This window comes from Bidens hawaiensis, unplaced genomic scaffold (genome assembly GCF_021521415.1).
Source record: "Bidens hawaiensis isolate Kalapana, Puna unplaced genomic scaffold, B.hawaiensis_p1.1 tig00007310_1, whole genome shotgun sequence".
NCBI classification, from domain to species: Eukaryota; Viridiplantae; Streptophyta; class Magnoliopsida; order Asterales; family Asteraceae; genus Bidens; species Bidens hawaiensis.
In genome coordinates, this window is record NW_027491507.1 from 736,013 (window position 1) to 761,294 (window position 25,282).

Below are 25,282 nucleotides of genomic sequence, written 5' to 3' on the forward strand. Positions count from 1 at the left end.
GGGACACCCCATAAATGTTCTGACCGGGTACAAACTCAAGAATGTGTTGAGTAAACCGGAATTGTCAGGACGATTGGCAAAGTGGGCCATCGAATTGGGCGAACATGCGATCGAGTATAAACCAAGACCAGCAATTAAAGGAAAACTGCTTGCGGACTTCATTACCGAAGTCCCGCAGCACAAAGAGAAAGAATGTTTGATTGAACAACAACCCCAAGCACCTCCGGAACAAGGACAAGTTTGGTCATTGTTCACGGATGGAGCTTCAAGCAGTAAAGGATCTGGTGCAGGCCTCAGGCTAGTCAACCCTGAAGGCCATGAGTTTACATATGCCATAAAGTTAGAATTTAAAAGCACCAACAATGAGGCAGAATATGAAGCCTTTCTGGCAGGCCTGCGGATAGCTAAGAAGCTTGGGGTGAAATATTTGGAAGCACGGGTGAATTTCATGCTAATTGCGGGACAGATACATGGAACTTATGAAGCAAAAAACGACGTTATGGCTTCTTATCTCTCACAAGCAAAGGACTTAATCCGCCAATTCTCCTCCTTCAACATTATCCATATCAAGAGGAGTGAGAACAAGTCTTCGGACGCCCTTAGCAAATTAGCTTCGACAAATTTCGAGCACTTTGCTAAGGATATTCGCGTTGATGTCCTGGACCACCCGTCCGTTCCGCAGAATCAAGTTATGGTAATTCAAATAGGCGTCGAATCATGGATGACACCGATCAAGGCTTATTTATCATCCGGAATCCTTCCAGTAGAAAAAGCTGAGGCCCGTAAGATAAAACACAAAGCCTTGAATTACCAACTGAATGATGGCATACTATACCGGAGATCATTCCTTGGCCTGCTATTATGGTGTGTAGATGCGGAAGACGCAAACTACTTGATCCGAGAGATACACGAAGGGATTTGTGGCTTATATGCGGGCCCAAGGATGACGGTTGCAAAGATCATGAACGCGGGGTACTACTGGCACGGTATGCATTTGGATGTTGTACAAGAAATCAGAAAGTGTGATTCTTGCCACTGCCATGCCCCCAATACCCTGCGTCCCAAAAACGAACTGATCCTGGTAACATCCGCCTGGCCGTTCCAGAAATGGGCTATTGACATTATGGGACCATTCCCAGAATCCCTGGGACGAGTCAAATTCTTGATAGTGGCCATTGATTACTTCACCAAATGGGTGGAAGCCAAACCAGTGGCATCAATAACGGCATCAAGTGTTAAAAAATTCCTTTGGGAATTCATCATTTGCCGGTTTGGTCTTCCGCAGGAATTGGTAAGTGACAATGGGAACCAATTTGCTGATAGCGGACTACAGGAGTGGTTGAAAGAACTTCAAGTCATTTAAAATTTCACAGCTGTAGCTCATCCACAAGAAAACGGTCAGGTCGAAAGAACCAACCAAACTATCAAAGAAGGGATTAAAGCAAGGTTAGGAACTAATCGGACGGGCTGGGTGGACGAATTGTCGCATGTATTTTGGGCCTTTCGCACCCAAAGGAATTCCAGCAATTCCGAGACGCCGTTTAGTTTAACCTATGGCACTGAGGCCATGATCCCAGCAGAAATTAGGATTCCATCCACAAGAGTTATGTTGATTGATGATAATGATCACGAACTCCGGATGAATCTTGACTTGCTTGAGGAAAGAAGAGAACTAGCATCGATACGCGAGCACAATTATAAGCGACAGCTTCAGAAGTATTACAACTCTCGGGTCCAGAAATGTGAGTTCGATGCGGGAGACTTTGTCTTCCGTAACAATGAGGCTTCTGGCCATGAGCCCCCGGGCAAGTTAGCCCCAACTTGGGAAGGCCCTTACAATATAAAACAAGTTTTATCTAAGGGTGCTTACAAGTTAGAGAAGTTGGATGGGACAGAGGTCCCCCGAACTTGGAATGTGGCACAGTTGAAAAAGTGCTACATGTAACAGTTTCGTTTGTTTTTTTTTTTAATTTTGGCCTGCGCGCCTAAATAGACTAGCAAATAGTTGTGTAGTTTCAATCCTTGTAATATGGCTTATGCCTGACTTATGGAAACCTTATGTTAGTCTCATAATTATTCGGATCTATAATCTTTTATTGACAAAATCGAAGTTCCGGTAAAACACTTATATAATAACGTATAAGACAAAGTGTACCTGGAGGAAACAAAACTTCTTATTTATTATCAAAAGAGATTACAAAGGAAATACATGTACATTTACACAGAAGATAGATCTATATCTAAGGAGCTACGTCTTTGAATCCTACATCTTCACCATCTTTATTTTCAACTTCGGCTTCATCTTGATCCTCTTCATCAAGATCGAGGAGTTCCTTTAATCGCTCAATAGCGTCCTCTTCGTCCACAAGCTCTGATATCTTCTCCGCAAGAGAAAACTTTAAGGAATCAAAAGTTTTTGTCTTCTGAATAAGTACGGCAGCAGTATCTTGGCCAGATAGGATGTACTCTTCCGAAAGTTTGCCCTCTGTGGCGAATCTATAACCTTCCTCGAAGCCCATCTGACGGCCAGCCTGTTTGGATGCCTTTAAGAGAACGGCAACACAATTCTTAAGCTCGTCACTACTCCAGACATCGGAGATAGCCTGTCAACATAATTAAATATGAGTATTTATGAATACTTTTACTTATACAAATAAGACAGAATACCTTGGGGATTGCTTCCGCCAAAAGCCACTTCTTGTCCGCCTCTGCCCGCAACAGCCTCATTTTATGGCCGGCACATTCCAAATATTATGCCCGGATTTTGGCATTGAGGTCGTACAAGCGCTTGCCCTTAACTGCTGAATCAGCCTGGAGAGTTTTTATTAACTCAGATTGCTCATCCAGTTGCTTCTGGAGAGCAGTCTTGGTCTCCTCAGCAGCAAGGTGGCTGGTTCTCTCAGCTTCTAAAGCCTGATAGTTCTCTTGATCCTCGGTTAGAGCCTTGAGGGCCTCTTTCTTGGCGTTAAACAATTTAAGTTCCAGATCGTCCCATTCTTCATTCATCGCCAGCCACTCTCGGCATATCTCCTGATTAGTGGAGATAGTATTCGCCAGATGATACGAGTTTGAGTTCAACAACTCCTGGCGAATACGGCGACGCTGTCGTTCCCTTTCGGCCGGGGGGAAGGCTTTCCCGCAAATATTCGAAACAAAGATCCACATCATTGAATGTGGAGTCTTCACGCAAAGTCCATTGAGGATGATGCGGAGCAGCGTTCTCCTCACGAGGAGATCGGGAAGTCTGGCCCCCATAAGGGAATGAGCTGACACCACCCTGATCTCTAAAATGATGAACATTAAAGGATGGAGACATGTGGAGGTTGTCAGGCTCACCAATTTCCTTCTTCTTAAGAGGAGAAGAGTTCGTCAACACGATCGGATCTTGAGCCGTGTTTGGCGGTGAGGATGGTGGAGTTGGAAGTTTGGGAGCAGTTGAACTCTTTAAACCTGAAATATCCTCAGAGAAGTCTTTCATGCCCACTAATAAATGATAATCATACATCAGACATGTCATTGACTAAGAAAATGATGGATAAATATAAAACGTCTTAAATCACCTAAAGAGATGTCCTCAGTATCACGTTGGTGAAGGCACGACTACAAGCTAGTAACTTTAGTCTTCTTCTTCTTCTTCTTGGATGGAGCAGCCTTGGTGGGTTGAGCCTTACGCTTGCCAGCTGCCTTCGATGCACCCGCACCAACGGCTTGAGGCTCCTCCTCAACATTGGTGTCATCAGTTGCCCGATGATCACCTTCGTCACCCGTCGACTGGTTGGTGGTGGCCTTCGAGTCTTGTTTACGGGTTAGACCTACAGTTGAACGCGACGGGTTAGTAGCATCAACTGTAAACCCTCCCTCGCAGAGTGACGACTCCTCACTAGATGAAAGAAGCACTATCACTCCGCTGGAAGTAGCGGCAGTAATGGGTCGAGGTTGTGAAATGCCCTCACCTTTTAAGACGAACTCCTCACCTTGAGCATACATTTCCTCGGAAACCACAGGTTCCGGGCTAAGGGTGGTGGAGAAGAGGAAATAACTGCGGGTACGCTCCAAGAAGGGCGCGTCCTTGGGGTCGATTGGGCGACGTACCATCATTCCTCCCTCACGAACCAAGAGGGTATTGAACACGGAACCCTCATCTATACAAAATATAAATAAAGTTAAGAGTGAGGAAGGATATTGGGAATAAAAGTTAATAACATACTTACGTTTGTCTGAGTTCTCGTAATAAGGCTCCAACTAAGGGAACAGCCATAGCCGACTCATCTTCGCACTTACCATTGCCCACTCGTGAATGGGATGCATGGGCGTTGGCGTATTGGTTAAAGTAATAAACCACTGATGACCCTCGTATTCAATAGTGGGGATCTCTTGAGGCGCATCTTTCGGCTTCCGCCGGGCCATCGTGAACGAGATGACGTCTTCCCGGATCCAAAACAACTTTTATTTCCACCCGTGTACGCTTCGGATCCATTCAAAGCCGACTGGACCCTTTCCAGTGGTGGGAAAACCGTACCATCCATCACGGAAAGTCATCTTGTAAAAAACGGCAAACATGCCAACGGATGGTTCGTAGTTATGGGCTTGACAACAGTATTCGAAATGTCGAATTCTTAACATCCCGAATGGATGAATCTGGGATATATGGATCCCATATGTTGTCAAGACAGATCGAACAAACCTCGTTATAGGCAGTCGAAAGTTCCCCATCGTAAAATGACCTAAGTAGACAGCCATTTTCTTCGACGGAGGAATAGTGGCAACTGCACCGTCAGACGGGTGTCATTAGTTGCCAAACCGTACATGTTTTTTTACGCCATTAAAGTCTTTGTCCTTGATGTTATATCCAACCTCATGGATGGTAGGAGGATTCTTCTTATCACCGGCCATTGTAATATGAGTAAAAGAAACAGAAAGCAAAAGTTTTGAAGATTTCAGATCTGTTGGCTATTGAAAGAAAAAGTTTGAAAGTGATAAGAATGAATTGGAGGCCATAGTGACTTATTTATACTCATCGCAATAAATGCGACCGTCTAACAGACAGAAGAAAGAGAAAGTGCGGGCCGTTGGATGATTGACACGTCAGGCGGGAAGTTCAAAAAAGTGTATACAGGCTGTCAAGAGGCGTTATACACGTCTTATCAATCACCACTGAAAATTTCTCTCTCCGTCACGTCATCGGTATCATCCAACTTGCATAATTTCAAATTTAAAAATATCTTGCAAAGATATTATTTCAGGAATTAGTATAACAATTATAAGGCAAAGTGATTAATTCCATTAATATTCGAAAGATGATTACAAAATATGGAAAGCAATTACAAGTCTTAAACACTAAACCTATCCTACGAGTTAGGGGCTGGTATATCTTCCGGAATTTTTGGAGAGGTATCCTCGGACGAGTCGTCCTCAGACTCATCATCCAAATAAACCCGCAGCTGCTTCATGCCATCTTCAGCAGAGGCGAACTCCGGAAGCATATTTTGCAGCGGGAAGACCAGGCTATCATACTCCTTGACCCGCATGTCATATTCTTGTTTTACGTCAAGGCCATGAAGCGGATGACTCTCAAAGGATTGACTAGATTGAGAAAATGACGTCCCTTCATTAAAGCACTTCATCCGGCCAACTTCAGAGGAAGCAGTCATCAAATTTACAAAGCAATCAGTCAGTTCCGTGCTCCCTTTGATGTGCCGAATGACCTGACAAAGAAACATGTTAGTATCATAGACATGAAGTATACAATAAACAACAAATGAGGAAAACTTACAGAGTCAAGCCCTCGGTTGAGGAAACATTGCCGGTCTCGCTCAGCATGCTCTGCTCTACCTCGAATTTCTTGTAATCCATTATTTACTTCGGAGGCGTGAGTCTCTACTTTCGAACGAGACTGCAGCAAGGAGTCATAGGCAAACTGCATTTCAGTGGCAGTCTTGTCTATAAGATCAGACTGCTCCTTCTGCATCTTCATTTCAGCCTTGAGTTCTTAAACAATTACCCTAGAGGGTACTTGGTTTTCGAGGACTGAGTTTGCTTCTTGAGACCGAGCCAAGTCATCTTACTTCTTTTGAGCTTCAGCCCGGGCAGCCTCAAGATTAGCTTTTTGTCTTTCGCAGGCTTCTTTCCACTTCTGAGCAGCAGCATAGCTTTGATCCTTTTCTTGTTTAAGGGCAGCCTCGGTTTCAATTTGTTTCCACCTAGCTGCACTCGCTGATTTACGATGCTCTTCAGCTTCTTTATTTGCAGCCTCAACGGCACGAGAAGCCTCACCAAGTTTCCCGTGCATGGTACGCCATTCACGTGATAACTAATATACTATAACTCATTAGATGATAATATTATACATTATAAAGTTGGTTACTTTTTTATTCATATGAAGAATATCGCTATTCTTCATATGAATACTACGACTGAAAAAACAAAAACAAAGCCCCTTGTCAGGTTTGAACCAAGGGCTTACGCGTTACCATGGGATTACTCTACCACTGAGTTAAAAAAGGGCTTGGTTCATTAAATTCCTGAGTGGGTCTGTACTATGTAAGTAAAATATATCTTCTTATATAAGAAGCCCAGTTACACATATACAGAAGTGCCTCGACAAAAGGTCCATTTATATATAACAATTGCATTGTAGCGGGTATAGTTTAGTGGTAAAAGTGTGATTTGTTCTATTAACCCACATGAGACTATGATCCAACTACTCAATACAACGATCTATTAGATCGTGTTCTTAGGCATCGCGATGCAATCATATCACATCTCAACTGGGCGTGTATATTTCTAGGCTTTCACAGTTTTGGTTTGTATGTTCATAATGATACCATGAGCGCTTTAGGGCGCCCTCAAGATATGTTTTCAGATGCCGCTATCCAATTACAACCCGTCTTTGCTCAATGGATACAAAACACCCACGCTTTAGCACCTGGTGCAACGGCTCCTGGTGCAACAGCAAGCACCAGTTTAACTTGGGGGGCGGTGATTTAGTAGCAGACGTAAGATTTCCTGGCTACAGGCCAAACTGTTAGCCAAGGAAACAGATAAGTCTGTATGGAGGTCATGGCAGGAACGGTCACGCAGATGCGCCAGATCTGCAGGCGGCACACAATGCTTGACAAAACTCACACAGCTCCCGGGGTCAGAAAATCGGGACCCATTGACAACGTCCCAAGGCGGGACAAACAAGTCATAATCCCCTCCTAAATTTGCATCCCCATGATACTGTGAACCTGAAGTTTCAAGGCGCACTGGGATCGAGGAAGATGGCTGAGGGGCACCTTATGATGAACCCCCCCCCCCCCAACCTTATGGACAGATGGTCCAAATTGAAATTTTCCCCCTGCACCCATAATTAAGGGTGAGGGGGTAGGAAAGAATTGAGAAGGAGATCGAGAAGGGGATTCATGAATCCTGAAGCCCTCTGCGGTGACTTCAGGATTATCACTCTGAAAACCAGTGGCCCCTCCAGCCTGGAAAAGATAATCCAAAGATTCGTTTGCACTCGGCTGAACATTGGACCCCTCCACGTTTGATTCAGTAGGAGGGGTAGCAGGCTTGTTTTCCGCCTCCTTCTCCGGAGGAGGAGATGATTGTTTCTCAACGGTTGGAGTTGGTGTTGGCAGTCTCTCGGACGCATCGTCCCCAGCTATAGACGGATCTGCACAGGAAAGTCACATTCAAAATCATGTATCAAAATCAATAAGAATTGAACAAGTAAAACTCATACCAGTTACTGTCTTCAAACGATCCGCAAGGCTGGATTGCGGCTTCTTAGGACGACGTGTCCGGTGTTTCTTAGTTATCGGCTCATCTGTGGTGGCCGCAACGCTTGAGCCCACATCACTAGCCTGAACGGATCTGAAAGACCTCTTCTATGCTAACTCTCCCAACAAGTGCGAAACAGATGAAACCTCAGAAGCATCATCAGAGTTTTCTTCCTATGAGGTTGACGAATCATCACTTGATGACAGAATGACAATTACTCCCTCAGAGGTAAGCACATTAAGGGATGGAGGATTTAGAATATACGCACCTATTTGAAAGGTGGCGTCCGAGACCACGGGTTCGGCGCACACCTTGACCAGAAAAAGGAAATATTTCGCGGTCTTCTCAAGGGTAGGCGTATCCCTCGCCTTACGGATGCTCTTCATCACATGACTTCTGTCATCAAACAGAGCATTCAACATAGAGCCTGGACCTGGAAAGAGAAACATCAAAGTTAGTCGTCTAATCCTCTTGTAATAATAAAAAGAAGATAACTTACGCTCATCCAAGCCAATAAACACGGGCTCCAAGTACTGAGACGGCCATAGGCGGCTCATACCAGCCCACACAAGGGCTTCCTCGGGTAATGCTCGCATCGGAGTGGGATTGGAAACCAAAATGCGAAACCACCCTTGCCCCTCGTGAGCAGCCGGGATAATGCCAGGAAGTGCCTCATTAACCGGACGGCGTACCATAATATCCGGTATCACATCCTCCGAAATCCAGAAGAACTTGTTCTTCCAATCTTTCGAGCCCCCCTCAACTTCTTGACCGATCCTCCTGTCAGTTATAGCCTGACAGGTAAACCACCCGTTTCGGTTGACCATTCGGTAAAAAACAACGAACCGGTAAAGATGAGGCACCATCTCATGAGCCATACACACGAATTCATAATGGCGAATTCGCATGACAGCGCGAGGGTGCAACTGAGAAAAATGTATCCCAAAGGCACCCAATATCCTCATAAAAAACTTTGTTACAGGAAAAACGGAAGTTTCCATAGACAAAGAAGTCTGAATAAACAGCCATCTCACCAGGAGGTGGGAAACTGGCAATAGACCCAGCAGAAGGGAACTCCGGTCCCCACTCCGGTTGAATACCGTAAGTCTCAATGAGTTTATGATACTCAGACTGGTCCCATTGAACCTCTATTTCATCGATTTCAGACTGAATACTCGTCATTACAATAATGTCTGATGAAGTATCGAATAGTTTCAAGAAAGATTGGGTGAATAATCGAAGGTTTCAAAGCAAGAAAGCAAGGTAATATTCAGAATTCAAAGGCAATAAACTTCGATGAAAAGTTAAACTCCACTATTTATACTCATCGCAATTAATGCAATGAGATATGAACAGTGGAGAGAGGAAAGATCACCCAATAAATTAGCGCCACGTCACGCGGGAAATTTGAAAAAGGAAAAAAGTTGTACAGTCGGGTACAGTGACAGCCGTCATAAACATCTCATCACCTGCACACGCGCCTGCGAGTGATTAACTTGTCCATTTTCATGATTATCCACAGCAACAAAAGATATTTCTCACCAACTTGCAGAATAAAAATCCCCAAATAGACATTAAGTCCAGAATTTCACCCGCATAAAGTACTTCACACGGAAGAAACACTGGACTGGGGGGACTTATAGAGGTAAGGCACTAAAAAGACCCAAATACCCTTAAGTATTATCCGCGGGTCAATCAGAAGTCCCTCATAAGGCACCCACGGGACACATGGACCACCCGCATAATTATTTGAGGAAGAAGCACCCTCACAAGGCATGTGGAAGCATCCTGGCATCCTCAGAAGTCGTCCGCAAGACGGAATATTCGTCCGCATAAATAACCATGAGGTAATGCCCCGGGACAGCTGTCATTAACCGATAACATTCTAGAAGATCTACCAAGATGCTTTCTTGAGCAATACATGACCGCTCAGCCAACCAGAAGATGACACTTGGCAAGGCCGTTATAACCGTGCACATGGCCAGGGTTGTCTACCATCCTATCATATGAAGACACGTGTCCAGGTTGTTATACATGCACATGCAACGTATAAATTGAACCTATCACATGAGGACACGTGTCCAGGTGGTTGTGAGAGCATATTCCAAAAGGACAGCTGGCCCAATCACCTTCCCACACCCTTCGACTATAAATACCTTCTCCACCATCATGAGGTATTCATATTCACTCCCACTGTACTTTCACTATTTACTTAAGTGCATTATCTTCATCAGAAATTGTACTTATTCTCACGCCAGATGGTGGTTACGGGAAGACCACCCCTCTTGTCCTTCCCGTAACGAGCTCACGGTGTCTGTTTTGCAAGTTCACGTCACTGGACTTTGGGAATTGAGTTCATATCGTATTGGAGTTAACCGTATCCTACCTTGTTGAACCATTGGATCTAGGACCCGTCAAGGGAAGTAGATCCGTGTTTCTTCAATAATCTAAACCAATATATGAAAACTAAACGACTTGCTTTTAACTTCATAAATTTGAATACTATTTTCCAGCTGCTAAATTGAAAATATCCTTAACATTAGAAGCTCTGTTTAATGGAATTAAAATTGGAGTGAAATAATAAACATTTTAATAGAAAAAGAATACACATCTTATAATATAATAAATAAAAGTAAATTACATGTAGATTAGCTTGAATAACATATGTGTTGTACAGGTTATGGTATAGTCTAATGAAGGAAATCGATACCGATTCGTCAGTTTAGACCTAGAATACAAAAGCGTTTGAAAAATTTAGGATATACCGTATCAGATTATTAGCTCGATCCGCAGTCTGTACCCTAGCATCACCAGCTACAATTGGGTTCAAATATCCATTGGATATGACATAAACACTCTTTGGCAATTTGGCACGATCCACCTTCGTTTTCTATATTGGATCTACGTTCTCGACACCACGCGTTGCCCGTTGCTAGTCCGTCACCGCCTAGTTTCCTTTTCCAGGGAAGTGTGGTGGTCGCGGTGGTGTGACAGAGAATGATAAAAAGGAAACGGGTGGGCTAAACTATGATACAAAAAGGGGGAAATGGAGGTAGGATTCAAAAGTCGTATTTCTCTCTCTCTCTCTCTCTCTCTCTCTCTCTCTCTCTCTCTCTCTTTCATATGTATTATATATAGTAATAGATATATTTTGCTACAACACCATTACAATATTAAAACAAGTTTTTTTCATTTGCTGATTGGACGTCACATGTCACAGGTCCCCCACTTTGTAGCCTCTTCACTACACATAGACTTGGAGAAGAAAAAAACACTATATCATCCTAGCCCGGCCCCTCTTTAGTCATGACCTTCCATGAAATTTCTTCTTTGAAAACTGTGTTTTATGATTCTTACGACACTAAGACTTTCAAACGTCATAAAAACTCTAAATCTAGATCTTAATCAACCACAGATCACGGAAGAAATTTTCAAACCACTCTATATACTTTTCTTATCATCAATTCAATATCAATCATACCCAGTAAAAATTCCACCGACAGCAAAGCTATAAGTAGGGTCTGGGGAGGGTGGGATGTAGGCACACCGTACCTCTATCCAAAGGAATAAAGAGGTGGCTTCCAGAGAGACCCTCGGCTCTAAGTACATGTGTATGAAGCAAAATATAGGAAATCAAAGTTTAACAGTTATATAAAAACTACTACTAATTATAATAATATTAATAATAAGATCACAGTTTAACAGCTATATAAAAGCTAATAATAATTATAATAATAATAATAATATATGTAAGGGAAATACCATTATGGTATGTGACCTAAATAAGTTAAGTCTAAGCCCTAAGGTATTCAATTCTCTCTAAAAATCCTTAACTTTAATTCTACTTCTCCACGAATTCCTATCCTCAACCATGTCCTCGGAGAGATTTAGGTCTATCAAATCATGCCTAATCCTCTCATCCCAAGTCAATTTCGGTCGTCCTCTACCCCTCCTCCCCTCTATAGTAATGTTTTCTACGGATCTAACAGGATTCGTCGTCTGTCTTCTCTTTACATGTCCAAACCATCTCAATCTCCACTCTCTTATCTTGTCTGCTATGTTCGCCACCCCTAATCTCTCGCGAAACACAACGTTTCTTATTCGGTCTAGCCTTGTGTGCCCACACATCCAACGTAGCATTCTCATCGTATGGTTTTTTCCACAATTTCAGACTTGTTTAGTTGATTACTACGTGATGTCCTGTTATGTGACATCGGTTTTTTAATTAACGACCATCATGGTTTTAGTATGATATAGTTGTAGTTTTTTTTTTATTTCATAATAATATTGATAAATAAAAAACGATTACAATAAAGTGGCAGACAAATGGACAACAACAGTAGTTGCTGAAGCAATAAAGACACAAACAGTATTCATTATATATGGTTGATACAAACAGTATTCATTATTACGTACACAAACAGTATTCATTATTACGTACACAAACAGTATTCATTATTCAAGTAACCAAAACTTGAATAATAACTATGTCTCTATCCAAACAGTATTCATTATTCGTTACAAATAACTATGTCTCTATCCATGAAACATCGTGAGCCATGCTCCTTGTTTACACTTAAAGCCAATCTAGTAAAATTTCATTGAGACTTGATCATCAAAAGGAATAATAATATTTTTTTTTTGAATGAAGATAGTACGTAATTTGACTATAGAATACAAGGATGCACTCTACGGTCGTAAATACAACTTATCCATGTGAAACATATTATGTTTAAAACAAAAGGTAATGTTTTGTTGTTTCATATGGTTATCCAAATTCCATTGTAATATCATATACCTCCGTCGTAGGTGTTCGTGTGACTACCAATATCTTGTGACAACCTCAGAGATCTTGTTACACCTTCAGAAGAAGACCAATTTGAACCATTGAGATTCCACGACATTCAATTCAAAGAAACATTAGGTTCATTAGCCCCTGAAATCAAATGTGTAAAATGATTTAAAGGCCGCACCTCTAACTCACCTTCCAACATTTTCACAATCATGCTCATTGTTGGCCTATTCTCCGGCCTATATTGAACGCAACAAAAAGCCACCTTTAGCATCCTTGCCACAACCTCATAATCCTTCTCTTCAATCTCACAATTTATCATCAAATCTTCCATCTGATTCTTTTCACATTTGTCCCATGCAAACACAGGGAACCATTGTTGGCTATCACCAAGCGTAATATCCATGTTCCTCCTCCTTCCGATTATCTCAAAAAGTAGCATTCCGAAACTATAAACATCACATTTGTGTGCAATTGGAAAAGGCATCCAGAGCTCGGGGGCAGCGTAGCCTGGGGTTCCTCGTCCTCTAGTCATGCTTATGTGGGTCTTTTCCCTGTTACAAAGTTTGGCCAAACCGAAATCGGCTACTTTTGCACAAAAATTTGAATCCAAGAGTATGTTTCCTGGCTTGATATCATAGTGAACTATTCTTTGAGCACATTCTTCATGCAAGTATCTAATGCCTCTTGCGGTTCCAAGCGCAATCTCTTGAAGCTTATCAAACCCTAGCGTAGCCCCTTTGTCAGCTTTAAACAAGTGGTTATCTAGTGAGCCATTAACCATGAACTCGTATACAAGAGCTATTAGACTTGGTTCAAAGCAAAACCCATAAAGCCGAACAAGATTAAGGTGATGAATTCTTCCCATAGTGCTCACTTCTACCATGAACTGTTCCTCAATTTGTTGATTGGAGGTGCCAGTTAGTACTTTCACAGCTACATACTTGTTGATGCCTATAATTCCCTTGTAAACTATCCCAAACCCACCCGAACCCAATATGATGCTGAAGTTACCTGTATATATTCTTAGTTGTTCAGAGGTAAATTGAATGGGCTTTGCTCTTTCCATGTCATCTAGGAATTGGACCATGGCAGGGGGAATAAGCTGAGATTCGACGTCCTCTAACGCATCTGTCTTCTTTGCATCCATCTTCTTTTCTTCCGCCATCTTTGTAGTAGATTTTGCACAACATAATAATCTACACGTTACCACATATACTGCAAAAGAGAAAAAATTAATATCTAGAATTCATTGAAAGTTGAGTTATAAACTGGATGGTTGATCAATAAAACTTACCGACTAGGAAAATAATAACAGCAATCACAATGCCAATAATGATGCCAATAGAATCAAGGAAATCCGGAGAATTAGAAAAAGGGAACGAACTAGAAGGAGAAGGAGAAGGAGAAAAATAATCTGGAGGGAAAGCAAAAGAAGACATAATTAATTAAGAAGCTTAGATTTTGAAAACCTTTGAACACTAATTAATACACATAATAGAAGACTTAACTTTCTAAGTAGTGACATATAAATGTAGCACATAAACTTAGGAGAAATTATCGCTATTCATTAGTGGGAGACCATGCTTTTGCCAAGGATTGAAGAATACGTTGTAGTTTTGTTTTTATTCAATTATTCTTTGATTTAGTCACATGTAGGACCGTGGGTTTTTGTAATTTGCAGTGTTTTAAAAACCGGTTTAAACCAGCTGATTCAACCAATTGAACCGGATTTCGGTGCATAGTCCGGTATTTTGTACCCGGTATATTTGAGCGGTTTTATGGAACATCGAACCAGCCAGTTTTCATAGAAAACCGGTTTAAAAGCCTACCGGATTTTTATGTTTCAAGCCTCTTTTTCGTATATGTTATTATAGTAGGAAATGAAAGTACTTATAATTTGGTTGATGGGTTGGTGATGAGAGTGAATTTCATCTTTTAACGAACGTTAACTCGATGCATACAACACTTCAATGGCATAAATCTATTGCGCGCATTTATCTTAAAAGAGCTTTGTTTAAAAATCAAGTGCTTTTGTATTGTTTTTTTGAATATAGAATAACTTTTGAATGATATTTATTATGGGATAAGGTAATTTTTTTGTTTTTTTAGTTAAAGTTGCATTTTTATGAAATTATAAGGTAAATTATACAACCCGGTTGAACCCCGGTATAACCAGGTTCAACCGGTTGTACCATTTTTTAGTCGAACCTGATACGAATAAAATGCCGGTTTTAAAACTTTGGTAATTTGTGTGCTAGTTAACTTTATTTCAACAAATAATTATTTTTGCCTTGAATATGGAAACATCTATTCTTAAACATAATTGTTTAAAAAATACACTCTTAGAAAATTACATATCTATCCAAGTCACATTTACACAGTTAGTCTTTAATGTTTATCTAAAGTAATAAGATTGGATCCTAAGGTTTAAAAGTCACATGCATGGGTACTAAGATTTTAATTTTATAACAATATTAGGTACTAACTTTAACTTCCATTAAATGTTAACAAAATTGATAGAGATGGGTAAAAAAGCTTAGGGCATTATTATCTTTACACCTTCTCACTCAAATTTAGATGCTAATCAGAACGTGAAATTGCCATATAATTCCATATAGTGGGTGAAAGGAAGAGTATATAATACTCTAATATTTGTTTTCTATTTAAAAACCGTTTTTAAATAAAATATATTTGAGGTTTCATTTTGCAATAAAAATACCTTACGTAAATAGTAATTTAGATCTATTTAATTTAGCTTTTATATTAAAAATAAAAAAACACTAATTTAAAGATTTACTCTAAGCGAGTGAGTTATGTCCTTACGTTATGTTGGTTCGGTTTTGAATAAAACTTGTATGGAAAATTAGACAAAAGCATGTATATTCGGGATTTTTTAAAACATTGTATCTAAAAATATAAATTTGTTAATTGCATTAAATACCATAAAATACAAATGTGGTCGGTATTGGTTCTACTTGATTTTTTGCCCGCGACAATCGGTATAGTTTACGAGCCGAAAAATACATTAAATAGAACATGACTTGATGGGTTACGGTACCCGTACTCGGCATTGTTTATGATGTAAAGTATTCATTTTCAACGATTTCATCAAATAAGCATTATCTGACGCGACTATGAACCCATAAAATGTGTTTTAAATTGATCAGAAACTATACAAACAAATATTGGTACCGTTTCTGAAAATAACAATAATGGTACAGTGTTGTTCGGTCAGTGTCAGATATGTTCGTCATTGTAGCAGTGCGTTATTGGCAATCGATACTACATACGATATAAATAAATAACATATTTTGAAGACAAATGGATAAAAATCATTCTTTCCTTACAATAATAGGCTCGCATTTAAGTTGCATGACATATCAGTCGTAAATATACAATATGGGAGTTTCACGTTCCGATAAGTATGGCAATCTGAGTGAGAAGGTGTAATGACAAGAATTCCCTCAGCCATTTTGCACATGCCCGTAATTTCTGTTACCATTTAACGGAAGTTTAGTACCTAACATTGTTACAAAATTAAAACCTTAGTATCCATAAATATGACTTTTATACCTTAATAACAAATCTTGTTACTTAAGATAAACGTTATGGACTATATAATTGTGTCTTTATTCAATGTCATGTTTATTTTTTTTATACATGTGTTTTGGGCTTCTCTTGTTCATGGGTCATTCATGGTTGCCACCGTCTCAAGTTTTCCTAGCCAATTCTTGCTAGTTCCAGCCCAATCTCAAGATGCTTTGCATCCTACTAATCTACTATTTGACATAGTTCGGTTTCGGTTCTTGTCTATTGTAATTCTTAAATTCAATAAATATAAACCAAAGTCTGAAACTCTTCTTATCTCTATGTTATTGACAAAATACAAATATGAAAAATGCAAATCTATCTCATACAGATGGGAAATCTCTGCTAAGGTTGGAATGCATGACCGATAAAATAAAGAAATCTTTTAATGAAATGTCAGCTACTTGCCTGTTTCGGAGAAGAGATTCACATAAAGGGCAAGAATATGATCAACATTAATTTACATGATTCAGAGAAGTAACGCAATCAACATACAAATCGTGAAGAAAAGTCATAAACGGTAATAGAAACATGAGATTCGAGTGAGCAGAAGCAACAATCGACAAGTGGCGTACCATTATTTACCATTGATGAAATACATGAACATTTGAAGTAAACGTACACAACAGTTCATTGGAAAGTAAACGTAGACTACTACCAGTTCTGTAACGTTAATAATCTTAAATTTCTAATACATGTAATACATTATTTATAGATAAATATGATTTCCCTCCATGTGTAATATAGGCGTGCGCAGTTTGAACCACTGATTCTTAAATTGCACGTATTGAACCAATCAAGTTTTTGGCGGGCTCAGTATGACCCCTACCGTTAGTCAAACGTTGGTTGACATGTGTAATTAGAGGTTAAATGACCAATAGACCCTTCATCTTGATCTTCATCATCAACATTCAACATCTACCAAGAACCCTAACCCAAACCCAGAAAATCTCCGGCTAAATTAAATTCATACAATTAAATACAATAATAACTATAATCTTATACACAAAACACATAAATTTAACTTCATATCTATAATCCAATTAGAAAGCTTCAAGAATCCAATCAAAACAAGCTATATGTGTGTATTCAAAATAACCCGCACCATATCATCAATTATCATATGGATCCGATCCGACCCGATTTCTTCAACCGAGACTTCCTTAGCGGGTTCATGAAGAACCGGGTCACCGGCTTGCACAATACTCGTCGGAGTTCGAACAATAAAAATCGGAGACAGAGGGAATGGCCGGTGGCGCGGTGGTTGGTTGATTTTTCATATTTGAATGAAATCATGGATAGAGAAGATGAAGAAAAATGGTTTGGTGAGATATGAAGACAGAGATGGAGATTAGGTTGGTGGTGAAGATGATACTAAAGATGTTGAAGATGAAGATGGTGGTGAATGATGATAGTTAAGAAACTCCACTGGTTTTGATTCCAAATCTTGTTTTCTTTTCATATTATCATTTCCAGATCTTGAGAAACTCCGCTGGTTTACTACTGATGCTACTGCTGTTATTACTACGACGACGACTACTACCACTATTATTATTATTAAGAGAAGACTACTAAAATACATTTGCAATCCACCGGTCAACTAACGATAGTAGTTCATATCGGCAATCAGAAAACTATATGGGTTCAATACGCACAATTTAAGAATCATTGGTTCAAATTGTGCACGCCCATATTACACAGGGGGGAAATCATATTTATCTCTATATAATATAATCCGTCTAAATGTGGGTAAATGGGTTCAGGCAATCACAGTGGTTTTGATTCCAGGTCTTGTTTTCTTTTCCTATTATAATTTCCAGATCTTGAGAAACTCCCCTAGTTTACTGCTACTGCTGCTACGACGACCACCACCACCACTAAGACTACGACTACCACAACCGCTAAAACTAACACGACGACTGCGACTGCCACTACTACTACTATTATTATTAAGAGAAGATTAATAAAATACCCTTGCCATCCACTAGTCAACTGACGGTCAATTAACGATAGTGGCTCATATCGGCAATCAGAAAACTATGTGGGTTCAATACGCACAATTTAAGAATCAGTGGTTCAAACTGCGTCCGCCCATATTACACAGGGGGCAAATCATATTTATCTCTATATAATATAATCCATCTAAATGTGGGTAAATGGGTTCGGGCAATCACACAAGTTACCTTTGTTGTGTTAGTGAAAATTTTCTAGTAAAGAGGAAAGGGAAAGGATAATTGATAAAAAAAACGGTGTTCATAATGGTTAAGCGACTTTTTTTAAAGCAGATCATATATGCTTACCAACATATGTTGATGTGACTAGGCCTGTTCACGAGCCAAGCCGAGCCCGAGCCAAGGCCAGCTCGAGCTCTAGCTCGATATTTATTCGATCTGGCTCGGCTCAAGCTCGAATCTTAATCGAGCTAAAAATATGAGCTCAAGCCCGGCTCGGTTTTAAATCGAGCCGGCTCGGCTCGACTCGATTTGGCTCTAATTTGGGTTTGAAACGAAACGCGGAGAGTTAGATCTGAATATGTTATATGACACAAAAGGCGGAGAATTAGATCGACAAAAAACCCGGATTTGGGTTTTTTTTAACGCGGATATAGCAATCAGTTTTGTTAATTTCTCATAAACTTACCAAAGCATCATCAAGGGTCGAGAAGGGTAGTGAGCGGCCGGCGAAGAGTGTGAGTTGTGAGCCGCCGACAGAGAGTGTGAGATAGGGTTGAAGAACTAAGGGGCTGTTTGGCAAGTGCTGAGTCATTAAGTGCTGAACCAATAAGAGGTCTGAATGATTAAGAGGGTCTTAGTCAGGCCCCGTTTGTTTTTTTAGAGATTTATGTCTGAATCTGAATACCACATCTGAATGTTAAGAGGTGGTTCAAATGTCTGAAATCTGAATCATTAAGAGGTGGAAGCTAGAGACGAACCTCTAGTCGTCGGAGATGGAGCCTAGTCTCCGGGTTAGAAGTTAATGGAGGTCGAAGACAAACGTATGTTTTTTTTTGGGTTAAGAGGTTTTCAGACCCACTAAAAGCTCTTACTGGTTCAGATGCTATTAAGACGCTGAACCTCTTAATGCCAGAAAAAAAACAAACAGCCCCACGTCTTATTACGTCTGACCGAATCAGACGTTTTCCTCTATTCAGAGAAAAGAGGCAAAAACAAACAAGGCCTTAGTAAATGCTGAGCCAGTAACTGTTGTTTGGCTAGACATCTAAATGAATGTACAGAATGACTATTTTACCCCTCTTAACTAGTTTATGCTGAATGAAATATATTTGTTTAGTCAGAGCTCTTAACAACATATTTTAGAAAATTTTGGCATAACTCGTTTGTATAAAGGGTAATCCATACAAAGAACAAAACCTGTTTAATAATCGATAGTTCAAAAATACAGATAATTCGATAACACATGAGGCCCATCACTAATTACTTAAAGCAACTACGAAATATGCGTCATAACATGTTATATCTTAAACATGACCAAATAGACATAACGCCATTTATAAAAAAAAAATCACAATTCGCAACTTCGTTGATCCGCTCCGAAGACTTGATCTCCAGCCTCGCATACCATAACTTTACCTAAAGACGCCTTGTTAGTCCACTTGACTCGGTCACTTTAATAAAACCACACTAGCTTTACCTACAATTTTTAGTCAAGATTAGTCATGGATAAGTGAGGACCCATTATTAATTTCAATTGTGCCATTAATACGGGATATATTAAGAGCACCACAATGCATTCCCAAAGCATAACTCCAAAAATGGCTCAATGGCTCAAAGCTCAACAATAAATACAAAACAACTCGCGTGTCAAAGGCTTTCACCGTAGCTGTACTTAACGCCCAATTTTAGTGCTGCACTTTCTGTGCAACACCTGTTCACGTTGGATTTTGACACTCTTACAACCCAAATTACTTTAACATGATCAAAGGTAAAATATAGTAGACTCGGAAAACTTTTCAACCATATAGAATACACATTTATCCGAGCTACAGTTGATTTTATTGGGCTAAAAAAAACTCAAAATAAGCCGAGCTATATTGAGCTCGAGCCGAACCTCAAACAAAGCTTATTTAGTTATCGCGCCCAACCTCGAGCCTTGTATGGGAAGCACGTTTCCTTTTCAAATTCATTTATTTGGGTCGCAAACATTATCTTAAAACATTTGTAAGCACCTTAATCATACCAAAGACTCCATAATACAGATAAAAACATTGAAGAATGATGAGTACAGGTAGCATCAAAATGAACATGGCGCAATTTTCAATTTGGAAGATGATGTTGACAAAAATTGATGAAATCAAATCTTTTTAAAATCACAAGCTGCTGTTATAAATTTGATATGTTTAAGCAAATGATAGCATGATGAGTACACTGTTAGTTTGTTACTTTGTTTCAATAGTTTGATTATTTTTTAAATACACTTTGTGTAACTTAAACCATTTGGCTCGTTCCCACTTCCCATGGTGTTCCATTTGCGCCCATTTTGAATGTTTACCCACTTGACTATTTGCCATTCTATTTTTTTCATATGGCTACGGTATGTTTCTATTTGACCAAAATACACTACCTAATGTAAACCATATCAACAACAATCATGCCCGAAATTGAAAATAATTGGAAGACAGAAACTGAACCCTAGAGACAGACAGTTATTATACCTGGAATCTGGTGATCGATCAACAATTTGCCATAGCTATCTTCAAGCCAACATAAATAACCTGTAAATTACCCAAATTAAATATAACTTTTTGAGACAAATACTGAACCTTAAGGACTTGCTAATTTCAATATATATACCTCTCGTATGCCTGTTTATCACTTCTAAGCAGTTCAGAAATTTCATCGAGCACTTGGTGAGCACACTCATATTTATAGGATCTTGATGAAGAGCCTAACATCCATTATCCCTTACATCAATAGAAATGGATTGTTGTAGAAGAAAAGGTTAAATTTCACATCCATTGTTACTTATATCCATGATTAATTTCTGTCTTACGATGGTGAAGATCGATGGTGGTGTTGAAGAACGGTGGTGAAGAAAAGGGAGGAGGGTATATTTATTCAGCGAAAATTTGAAGCTGAATGGTTAAGAGGTGTTTTGAATCATTCAGACATATGATTTTGGGAACCAAACACCCTATCATCTGACCGAATCAGACTTGTTCTCTGAATCATCCCATTCAGATGCTTAACACCCCCTAATAGATCTGCACATGAGGTCATCGATGTTATGTTTGGAGTTTGTATAATTGTATTGGGCATTTGGGCTGGATTATTTGAGAATGGATGCCCATATGTTAATTGTTAAATAATTGGATTAGATAACTATATAATAAATTAAAATAAAATAGTTCGAGCCTATCGAGCGAGTTCGAGTCGAGCCAGGGCTAACTCAGGCTCGGCTCGTTTAGAAATCGAGTCGAGCTCGGCTCGGCTCGTTTACAATCGAGCCGATTTCGAGCGAGCTTTCTCCGAGCTTTTTTCGAGCGAGCTTCGAGCCACGAGCTTTTTGAACAGCCCTAGATGTGACATGCAATTGTGTATAATAGCTAATGTCGCGTCCCAATTGTATCAACTTAAATAGCTAATGCGGCATCCCAACTGTATAATTGATTCGAAGCCCCGTCAACTATTCACAACCAACATTCATTTCATTAGTTTTATACAACTTAGATGCCGCTTGAGCTATTTTATTTACACAATTTCAAAACAGAAACTCATTATAAATGTTGAGTCAACTAGGCAGAAGAATGGTACAAACATGAGTATTGATGACTATTAATAAGGAATGAGGACACCACTGGCACATAACAAAATTGAATGTCTTAATGACATGGTAGCCATTTGTTAACAAATATGGAAAGGCATAGTTACTAATTAGCTTCAGTTAAGTAAGACATAATGAGAACAAAATCTTAAAAGTTAATTAACTTTGAAGTAGTATTTATAACTGAAATTTGAACTACAGACAGAACATGTAAATAATATAGTTATCATGCTATCTTTGGTTATTGCTAAGGTGATAATACATTATAAGTATGCAAAAGGTCACATGGCCCCATACTTGCTATCCTAAAAGAATCATGATCAGACCATGTATACCCTACACTTGAAAACCTACTCTGATAAAACCAATGAAAGTTCCCATTTTGTGACGTTACGACATATAAATGTACCGAATAGCATTCCTGAAAGTTGCATAAAACCTATCATACAAAGAAAACGAAAACTTAACAAATAAAAATACCAAAAACAGAAACATGCCATTATAACCTGTAACATAAAAAATGTTAACTTTCTAATAAAGATCATAATTTGTGACAAAATGGTAGCACAACTTACTTACAGAACAAACAAGTTATACACTTTGCGCTTTGGGGGTTATATCTTTAGCTCCTGCGTCAACCTTCTCCTGAAGTTAATAACAAGAAACAGCAATGTCGGACAGACCCGCAAAACACAAAACAAGAAACACGAAACAAAATATAAATCTTCAATTCTTCAATAATATTAGCCTAAAAACACAACTTTATCAAGAGACATCACACCATAGAAACTTACCGTGCTCTCGTGTTCATAATAATCATCCAAGGCCCACTGATATTTCGATTGATTCAACCCGAACCAATGTGCCAGGTAGTCATCTAGACTCGAATGCACTGTAACATAAACAACAACCATTGGGTCAGAATGTTGCATTCGTTACACAAACTAAACTATTTAATTATCACTTACCCCCAATTTGGTCCTCAAAACTAAAATTAAACAAATACCCAGATGCAAACCCACCAAATCTAAGCTTAATTTTATAAAATTAAAACAATACCATTTTGAAGTGTGGCAATGGCGTCCCAGAAGAACCCTAGCTTCGATCCGTACGAGGAAGCAGTCTTGTCGTACTGAAGTGGCGGCGGCTGCACAGGAGATGGTTCCGGTGAGGGTTTTGCGGTGGGGGTAACGAACACGGTGTAATAGCCGATCTTACCGATCACCGGCGGTGGTTTATCGGACGGCATTGTGTTTTAAGGTTTGAGATTGGAAGAAAAGAAAGTGGGTTTGTAAAGTTTGATGAAAACGAGGATGTTTGATTTGAGAAGATGTTTGTTTGCGGCAACAGTTTCATAGAGATGCTTGGAGCATCGCTTTGGAGATTGGACACTCGAATGTTTGATTCATCTATTATTATAATTAATTATTATTGTTTTGTAATAATATAATAAATGTAATGTAATTATTTTTCAATATATGTAAGGAAGACAAAATGTGTGAACTGTGATCCAACTTGGACTTTAGGGTTCATTTTTTTATTATAAAAAAAATAACTTTTTATCTTGAAAGGTAGATATTTTTATTATTATATGTATATTTTTGGATTTAACTTTTTACTACACTTGTAAATCATGTGCTAGAAGGCATGGGCGGATCTTGGTGGTTGGTACGTGGTGGCTTTGTTACATGTACAAAAATATATGTATTATCACTAAGCTAATATAATAATTATTCTTGGTCTAGTTATTTCTCATGCTCAAGCAGTCAAAGCTATATTTATAATATTTTATGTTCATCGTGTGTGTATATATAAAATCTACATGTTCTTAAAGTTAATAGGACAAAACAATGTTGGATTGCATCGTCGTGAACACTGAACACCAAGACAAAGGTAAAGCCAAAAACATTTCACAAATCTACGTGTTTTCTCAAATGACATAAAATGCACCAAAACCAAAGCAAGCTACACCTGCAAGAAATAAATGTATTCCAAAGATCTTGGGCAAATCCAAAGAGGGTTTTCCTGTACGTTCATCACAAAATATTTCGAGATCCCAATATACCCAATGCCAGATAGCTGCCAAAAAGCACAACCCAGAAAACAAAATATGCGCTCCAGCCACACCTTCGTAACTCCAAATACCCGAATTAGTTATAGTCCCCCCCGTGATACTCCAACCGCCCCAGGAATTGGTTATTCCTAAACGAGTCATGAAGGGTATAACGAACATACCCTGTCTCCACATTGGATCAAGAACAGGGTCAGAAGGATCAAAAACTGCTATTTCATACAGGGCCATCGAACCGGCCCAACCAGCAACCAAAGCTGTATGCATTATATGAACAGAAAGCAACCGTCCGGGATCATTCAATACAACGGTATGAACACGATACCAAGGCAAACCCATGGAAATACCCCTTTATGAAAGAAAAAAGACACTATGTAACTTTATTGCATTGTAAAAGACTATACTATGACTATGTTATGGACCCCTATTAGATCAAAGTATATAATATCATACAACTTTGTATATTTGTTTATTTATTTATTTGTGTATGTTTGTTTATTTATTTATTTATTTATGCAGTCAACAACTAAACCACATCATCTCTTATCAAAATGGTAGGATTTGCTCCATAATCACCAAGACGAACAATCATTTTGTCACCCAATTGTCCATTGAAGAGACTACATCAGATTTGGCACAAGCAAAGCTCAAGAAGCGAAGTCAAGCTCAATGGTATCCAGTGCATCCCAGACAAGAGCTTAGGTCAATGACTAACCTGTCCCTATTAATTTGAACGTTGCACAGACTAAGGCTGACATAATCTTGGAGAGAAAAGATTGTCCAGCGGATAATAGCCAGTACTCTACCCAAGTCAGAAGAACCAATGGTCAATAGAGAGAGCCCAATGTGCAACGGTCCGAGGGAAGATTCCCTTAGGGTATTATATATATATGAACATTCTCTTTGTAAAGGGGGGGTGTCAAGAAATAACAATACATCTCTTTTGCCTTTGGCCATCTTACTAAGACTCACACCCTGAACCTCATATTCACACACTCACACACGCTAGTATACATTATCATTGTGCTTTTCAATTGAGGTTTCTACATTGGCGCCATCAGTGGGACCTTAAGCTCTGGCAAAAGGTTTCCACCCACAGTCTCTAAAGAATGGCCGATGACCACTATCAAATTCACTTCCGTCGCTGCCGTTATCTCACCGGAAAACGGTTCTCGGTACTGTTTGTCCGCAGTTTTGGCAAAAGAACACCAACCCAATTTAGATGCTCTAGCATTACGTCCGCCGCCGAAATCTTTTCCCGATTCACAGAATATTTCGGAAAT

The 25,282-nt window shown here is 39.4% G+C and overlaps 3 protein-coding genes across 4 annotated transcripts; 1 reads left to right on the forward strand and 2 right to left on the reverse strand.

Annotated features, from left to right (window-relative positions):
- Window positions 1–499: 499 nt before the first annotated feature.
- On the forward strand, window positions 500–2,073 carry LOC143634969 (uncharacterized). Its single transcript, XM_077102903.1, has 2 exons — window positions 500–986; window positions 2,066–2,073. Exons 1-2 carry the CDS (start codon window positions 500–502, stop codon window positions 2,071–2,073), a joined length of 495 nt encoding a protein of 164 aa, XP_076959018.1.
- Window positions 2,074–12,668: 10,595 nt separating this feature from the next.
- LOC143634970 (G-type lectin S-receptor-like serine/threonine-protein kinase At1g34300) lies at window positions 12,669–14,231 on the reverse strand. The gene is made up of 2 exons (XM_077102904.1): window positions 13,854–14,231; window positions 12,669–13,774 (listed from the first exon to the last, which is right to left on the reverse strand). The coding sequence occupies exons 1-2, from the start codon at window positions 13,996–13,998 to the stop codon at window positions 12,669–12,671; spliced, it is 1,251 nt and encodes a 416-aa protein (XP_076959019.1). The 5' UTR covers window positions 13,999–14,231.
- A 7,514-nt stretch (window positions 14,232–21,745) lies between these two features.
- On the reverse strand, window positions 21,746–23,328 carry LOC143634965 (uncharacterized). Of its 2 annotated transcripts, none has more exons than XM_077102901.1 (4): window positions 22,988–23,328; window positions 22,723–22,820; window positions 22,508–22,573; window positions 21,746–22,371 (listed from the first exon to the last, which is right to left on the reverse strand). In XM_077102901.1, exons 1-3 carry the CDS (start codon window positions 23,175–23,177, stop codon window positions 22,520–22,522), a joined length of 342 nt encoding a protein of 113 aa, XP_076959016.1. In that variant the 5' UTR covers window positions 23,178–23,328; the 3' UTR covers window positions 21,746–22,371; window positions 22,508–22,519. The 2 variants fall into 2 exon arrangements, with proteins under 2 accessions (XP_076959016.1, XP_076959015.1); XM_077102900.1 differs by having other exon boundaries at window positions 21,746–22,367; window positions 22,504–22,573.
- Between the last annotated feature and the right edge of the window lie 1,954 nt (window positions 23,329–25,282).